Source organism: Xylocopa sonorina, chromosome 17 (assembly GCF_050948175.1).
Source record: "Xylocopa sonorina isolate GNS202 chromosome 17, iyXylSono1_principal, whole genome shotgun sequence".
In the NCBI taxonomy this organism is placed as follows: Eukaryota; Metazoa; Arthropoda; class Insecta; order Hymenoptera; family Apidae; genus Xylocopa; species Xylocopa sonorina.
The window spans coordinates 3,961,486-3,968,092 of record NC_135209.1 but is presented as its reverse complement, the minus strand read 5'-3'; the positions used below and the strand labels follow the sequence as shown (position 1 = coordinate 3,968,092).

At 41.4% G+C, this 6,607-nt stretch overlaps 1 protein-coding gene across 6 annotated transcripts in view; it reads left to right on the top strand.

Annotated features, from left to right (window-relative positions):
- Positions 1-3,475: 3,475 nt before the first annotated feature.
- Wwk (anoctamin 8 white walker) overlaps positions 3,476-6,607 on the top strand; it is a 29,124-nt gene continuing 25,992 nt past the window's right edge. For all 6 annotated transcript variants that reach the window (XM_076907917.1, XM_076907916.1, XM_076907912.1 and 3 more), the window contains exon 1: positions 3,476-3,796. In XM_076907917.1, coding sequence (XP_076764032.1) covers positions 3,604-3,796 — 193 coding nt within the window. In that variant the 5' untranslated portion in view covers positions 3,476-3,603. The remainder of the gene's footprint in view (positions 3,797-6,607) is intronic.

The window sequence follows — 6,607 nt, the reverse complement described above, 5'->3', positions numbered from 1 at the left end:
TGGTATACGTGTAAGTTAAGCGTTTTAAGTATTGTAATAAAGATATACGAGAAAGCAAATGCGAACTGCACGCTATCCAGCGCGAGATCCTTCGTTTTCCGTTGCACTGCCTCGTCGACCTTATTTTTATTTATCTACGCGTGGACATCGGGGTAAGTAGGCTTGCTTCAGGAAAAGTTTCGTTTGCGATCTGTCGAGAGAGATATGTCGTTCAGAAGTTGGTTGAAAATAACGTTTCAATAGAAAGTTTTATTTCTAAAAAATCAGTGATGGTAAGATTACAAATTCCGCAATAGCTAATTAATTCCTCAGAAAAGTAGCCATCCAAGCGCATAGGATGAAAAGCAAATAGCTTCAAAGACTTCACAGCCCAGTTTCAAACTTCTGCCACTCCTCGCGCAGAATCAAAGTAGATTAACAGACTCTAATTAAAGATTCGTTGCACGCGTACAATAACGAACCATTTAAGTCCACTGAAAATTCTACTCTTGATCTTGAATCAAGGATCAATCAGGAATAGTCGCAGCCAGACAATGACTTAAACCACTCGACTGAACATGGTGCCAAGAAATAACGTTTCTCTTATTGTAGTTACTGTGATATGAAGGAAGAGTGGCGCCAGAGGTTCAGTTCGTTCTCCTTTGAAAGCAGACGATCAACTCCACGGGTCCTCGCCCCATTGAATCGTGCCAGCAGACGCCAAGTTCGATAGAGTTCGTCAGCCTGCTCGTCTCTCGAAATTAACCGCCATTGTTTTTTCTCGCGAGTACTTCTTAACCAGTTAACTGTGGAATTTAGTTTGAAAAGATCAGCACAGGGTGCGGAATTAAAAACAAGCAACGACGTGTATACACGTCGAACGCACTTAACTGGTTAATAGGTTTAAGGCAATGATTATTGTTTATTCGAAAGTTGTTATTTTTCTGGATAAACTTATGCAGACGATTTTTTTTTATCTTGATATATGTTATCGAGGTTACCCTTCTGAGTGATATTTAATAGGTTTAAGATAATAAAAATAGAAAAATTCCATCGCATTGCTTACAAATGTAAGACATAAAAATTAACAAAAACCATCACGTCCCATAACACCTTTGAATACAAAAATCCATAAGCATTCTCACACTCCAAAACTGCAATACGTATATCAATCTTTCTTCCTTAATTACCTTCAAATAAACAATAATAATTATCTTAAACCTATTAAATATCACTCAAAAGAGTGTCCTCGACAACATATACCAAAATCAAAAAAAAAAATCGTCTGCATAAGTTTACCCAGAAAAATAATGAAAGCACAGCGAAAGTCGCGTTACGATCGTTTACCAATAGCCAGGCGTTCTCTCTCCTATCTGGTGGGTGCATTCAATCGAGAGTTGGGCCATCGATTCACGTAGACATCTGTGCCACGTGAACGACACCGCTGTCACTGCTGATGGCCACTTCGATCCCGGAAATAGGAAATAATCTAGTCGCGCGATGCCACGGAATAGACTGGCGACGATTTGAATTTAGAGCGCGCCCTTGGCACCGTTCGAACGGTCAATTTCCCTTCGAGCGAGCCGATAATGCGACGCTTTTAAACTCCCACCGTGGCGAAACGAAATGTAATTCGGATGTTCAACTTCCGATACGCACGCGTTCGATTATCACCGCTCTCTGGTTCGACTTTGGATATCGATTTGACGAATCCACTTTTACCGCTGCCGTTACCCAAACTTTTCTCATCGCGAAGCACTTTTTCTGTTTAACAATTTTCGAGGACCACTTGAGTGAATTTGGATCGTTGGTTATAATTTTTTTTTTTTAGAGTCGTTTTAACTCTTTGGGGCAACGAATTTTAGAAAATTAAATTACCTACGTTGCAGAGTTGGTTTCTTTTTATTAATAAGGGGATGAAATAATGTTAAATTTTTGAGTTTAGTAACATTTGTGTAACTCAAAGAGTTAAACTGTGTTAACAGTTAACAAATTTAACTTCTAATTTACCAATAAGACAAATGAAGCTATTGAAATTTGCATCGAACTCTTAATTTTGAAGACAAATATTAAAATTAAATGCTTCTACTCTAAAACTGAAATATGAAGAGTAAAACAACAAAGCTCTGAATTAATTTCCCTTACATATGCCCTTAGCAAAAAAATCGCGATGCCATTAAAAAGAATCTAATAATTCTCTTAGCGAGAATCGAAGCAAGAACCAACTATTTGCGATCCAGAGTTTCTGGTGTCACGCGAGAATATCAGTCGCGTTCTCAACCTAATTTCCATACGTGCCACGCTCTAAGTTTCCACTGATAGCACATGGCGTGGAAAACGACGTGTAAGAAGCGAGGGATGAAAAAGTGGCACGAATCGCGGCGAGTAGTCGAGCGAGAAATGGCGTTTCATGGAATCGATCGTTAGCCAATGTCTGAAGTTTGCTGCAGATGGCGGGACCAAACGGAAACGTCTCTCCACCCCCTCGAAAGTGAAAGACGTGAGAGTAAGTCGCAGAGCGTCGACGTCGTCGGTGGTTTTGCGCGGCAAACTCGCGTTTCAACTTTGCTTCGTCGATTCTGAGGCGAACTTGAATTATTCTCTTCGTTGTCTGCTTCGAAACCGCCTCAGCAGCTTTTCTGATCGATCCTGGCAATGGAAGACGGTTCGAGCTTGAGACGACACCAATTGTTTCGCGAGACTTATTTGTTTTTGGGCTAGGACCAACAGTGAAGTGAGCAGCAAGTAATTAGTTGTGATTGTACAAATTCTAAAACAGTTTGGCTTTACATTTTACGCACAGCCAAATTTGACTTCAAAGTTTGAAGAGCAGTACAAATTGCTGGAAAAGTAAAACATAATTCGATCTTAATTGTAGAACTAGTTTCAAAAGAATATTCGAATCTTTTCAGTGATTAATCGATCAATCATCCAACCTGGCAACTTAACTCATCAGATTGATCTAACCAGAGAACGATACAACTGATGCTCAAACAGAACGATCATCGATCATAAATAAACAGTGGCGACTCTTGTGTAGGCACTGTGGAACTGCAGCATCCTCTACTTCCACTCGATATTACTCTTCCTCAATTCTATCTTCCTATACAATATACAACATCATCAGTCATACTCAGTTGACGAAAAATATACAGAAACTTTTACAGCATACTCACAAACCTTCGCTACAAACGAACAAGCATCAACAAGACCAACAAAACCCTACGAGCCACGTGATCTTTTCAATTATACATATTCAATAACAATTCCTCGAGATCTCCATAGAAAGTAGATAAAACTCACCACAGGTGCCATCGCGATCCCATCGAAACCAGCTCGAACCATTCACGCTCGCGTTTCAACCGACCACCGCACAAGATCCGCGTTTTCTGGCACCAACGACGAAAATACGTAATCGCGCGACACGTTTCAGAGGGTCTCCACCAGTCCATGGGCTGTGCGTCGCGAGGGCAGCGCCGCGACGCGGTCAGGCGCCGGAAACGCTGCAACTGCGACGACGAAGGGCGAACAGAGGCGAACAGAGGGTGCATAGAGGGAGCGAGGCTCAGTTCAGGCGCAAAGGTCCTCGGTTAAGGACGCTACGGTCCTGCTAATCAGGACACTATGCCAGGCGGCGAGGGGTCCCCGATCAATCTCCTCGACCACCGTGCATCGACCACCTCCGGCGAGTGCGCGAACAGTGACGATGACGAGAGGACGACGGGCACCGCTTCCAGCACGATGACCACCGTCCTCGCGGGCGACGGTCTCAGACGGAGGAAGGTCATACACGCGGCCAAAGAAACCCTCGACAAGGGTGAGTCGTCATCCAAGTAACCTCTTTCAAATCTGGACAAAAATACCGTTTATTTAAACCCGCTCTCGCGTTACTTCCTCGTCATCTCGTTTCTTTGACAATATTTCTTTAAATATTATCTCTCGAACATTTACAGACACTGTATATACGTATACACGTACGAACGACTCGTTTGAGTATGCCATTGCTGCCAGTGATAAACAGTGACTCGAGGAATAGGTCGTCATTTCGTTTCTTTTCAACAATATTTCTTTAATATCATCTCTTGAACTTTTAGAGACACTGTATATATGTATACACATACGAGTGAGTGACTCGAGGAATAGGTCTGCAGATAGAAACTTCTTCTATGAGTCGTCATCGAGGTAACCTGTTTCAAATTGAGAGAAAAATACCATTCATCTAACCCTGCTCTCGCGTTACTTCCTCGTCATCTCGTTTCTTTTCAATGATATTTCTCTGATATTATCTCTTGAACATTTAGAGACACTGTATATATGTATACACATAGGAACGACTCGTCAGAGTAAGTCACTGTTGCCAGTGATAAACAGTGACTCGAGGAATCGGTGGACAGACAGAAACTCTATTGTATTAGTTAGAATTTGTGATTGTATTTGATAAAAATTAATGCATACGATGCGTCGATCCTCGAATCGTTTTTATTTTGCTCTAAGAGTGGATGTTTCAGTTAGAAAACAGAGGAAAGAGTGTCCGCAGTGCGCGTAGTCACTGATGCTTCGTTGGCGGCATTGCTGCGCGCGCTCTAGCGCTGGTTGCAAGTAGATGGGCACATCGAGTATGTAGTTACTGGTAGACTGGTTAAACGGTTGGATATCAGAGGCAGTTACGAAAGCTCGCGCAATACCTGGATCAAGATCGTGGAAGATCTTTTGCGCTTGGTTGTATTCCTGTGGGGATCGATTCACCTTCTGAAAATCGTTCGAACACACGCCCACCCATTTCGACCCTCTCTAATGCCAGATTATCCCTTCCACTGTAGATTCACACCTGCCTCGACTTCGTTGGACATGTACGCGCCTTTTGGTTCGCGGTTCTTTCGTAACCCAGCAACCCACGTCGAGTTTTAGAGATTTCTGTCCCGTTTCCATGGTTAAAAGTGGGAAACTGGCCAACAGGGTGGAAGACAGGGGCGGTTGCCGTGCACGACGAAGACGGAGAACGCATTGTCGCGTCAGAGAACCGCATTTTCGAGCGAATTTCGACGATGCCAATGCGGTTCCATTGGAATTCGAAGGTTGCAACCCGTGTCCATTCGAATCGAACGCGAGTTTCTTCACCCTCAGACTGGTCGACGCGTGACCTTTACGACGAAGGGTGGCTGTTTTGTATCGACGCAGATGATCTCTGGACCAAGCTCCTGCTTTTCTCACCCTCGTTATTGGGGTTCTGAGAATACAACGATGTTTTTCCAACAATTCTGAACATGATTTTAAATAGAAACTTTAGTAGCAATGTTTTTATTTGGTAGAGGATTCGTGGATGAAGAAGATTGTACAATTGGGATTTACTTTTAGCTCTCACCCTCGTTATTGGGGTTCTGAGAGTACGACGATGTTTTTGACACAATTCTGAACATAATTTTAAATATAAGCTTTTTTTATTTAGTAGAGGATTCGTGGATGAAGAAGATTGTACAATTGGGATTTTCTTTTTTATGTTAACCAGTGCTTTTGTAGGTTTTATTCGAGGATGGATAATCGAAAGGGGATGTTGCCATTGATTAGTTTAACTGATATAATGAAATTTACGTGGAAAATGTTTTTTTCTGTTTGGAATTAAGAATATCGTTCTTAATGGCGCTTTTGAGATTGCACAGTTTTAGTAATAAATCTTGAATGGTAGCAACCAATGGAAATTTAATTAGAATTTTCCAGAGATACGATTTTAATACACAATATACGATTTTCAACGCTACAAAAATCTTTATTCACGAAGCAACCCTTAAAAAACAACACTCAAGAGAATCTTTATTCGCGACGGTTACAAACGAGTCTAAATTTAATTACAATATTCCAGAGATACGATTTTGATATACAATGTACAATTTTCCACGCTACAAAAATTTCTGATCACAAAACAGCACTCAAGGGAATCTTTATCCACGACGGTTACAAACGAGTCTAAATTTAATTACAATATTCCAGAGATAGGATTTTAATATACAATGCACGATCTTCAACGCTACAAAAATTTCTTGAACCTTTAGAAAATTTAGAAAACCTAAGAGAATTTTTATTAGTACGAGACAAATTGTCCCTGGCAGTGTCCAACGCGTCGAAGCGTTCAAATCGTAGCGCCTCGAACACAGTCTCTACCGCGAAATAATTTTAACGTTGATTAATAAGCTACCAGGAACGAATCGAAGCTGGAAATCGTGGCATGAAAGCAACCGTTTACATGCGCGCGATCTACTTACCACCCCGTATAATTCTCCACGAGGATCGCGTGACTCGAAAATCCGCGCGACTTGAAAAAGTCCTCCTCGATCGCGATAATTGCGAGTTCGTGTCGCTGTTTCAAAATCACGAGCGTGATTTGAAAAATTGTTTCGACGATGGATCGTCGTTCAGTATTCTACGTTGTTCCTTTTTCAATTCTCTAATCATCTCTTGAAGTTAATTTTCTACGACTCTTTTTTTTTTAGAACTCCATAAATTATACAGATTTGGCTTCAAATTTTAGACACAGTAAAATTTGGCTTCAAGTTTGAGGCATAGCAAAATTTGGCTTCAAGTTTGACGCATAGCAAAATTTGGCTTCAAAGTTTAGGCACAGTAAAATTTGGCT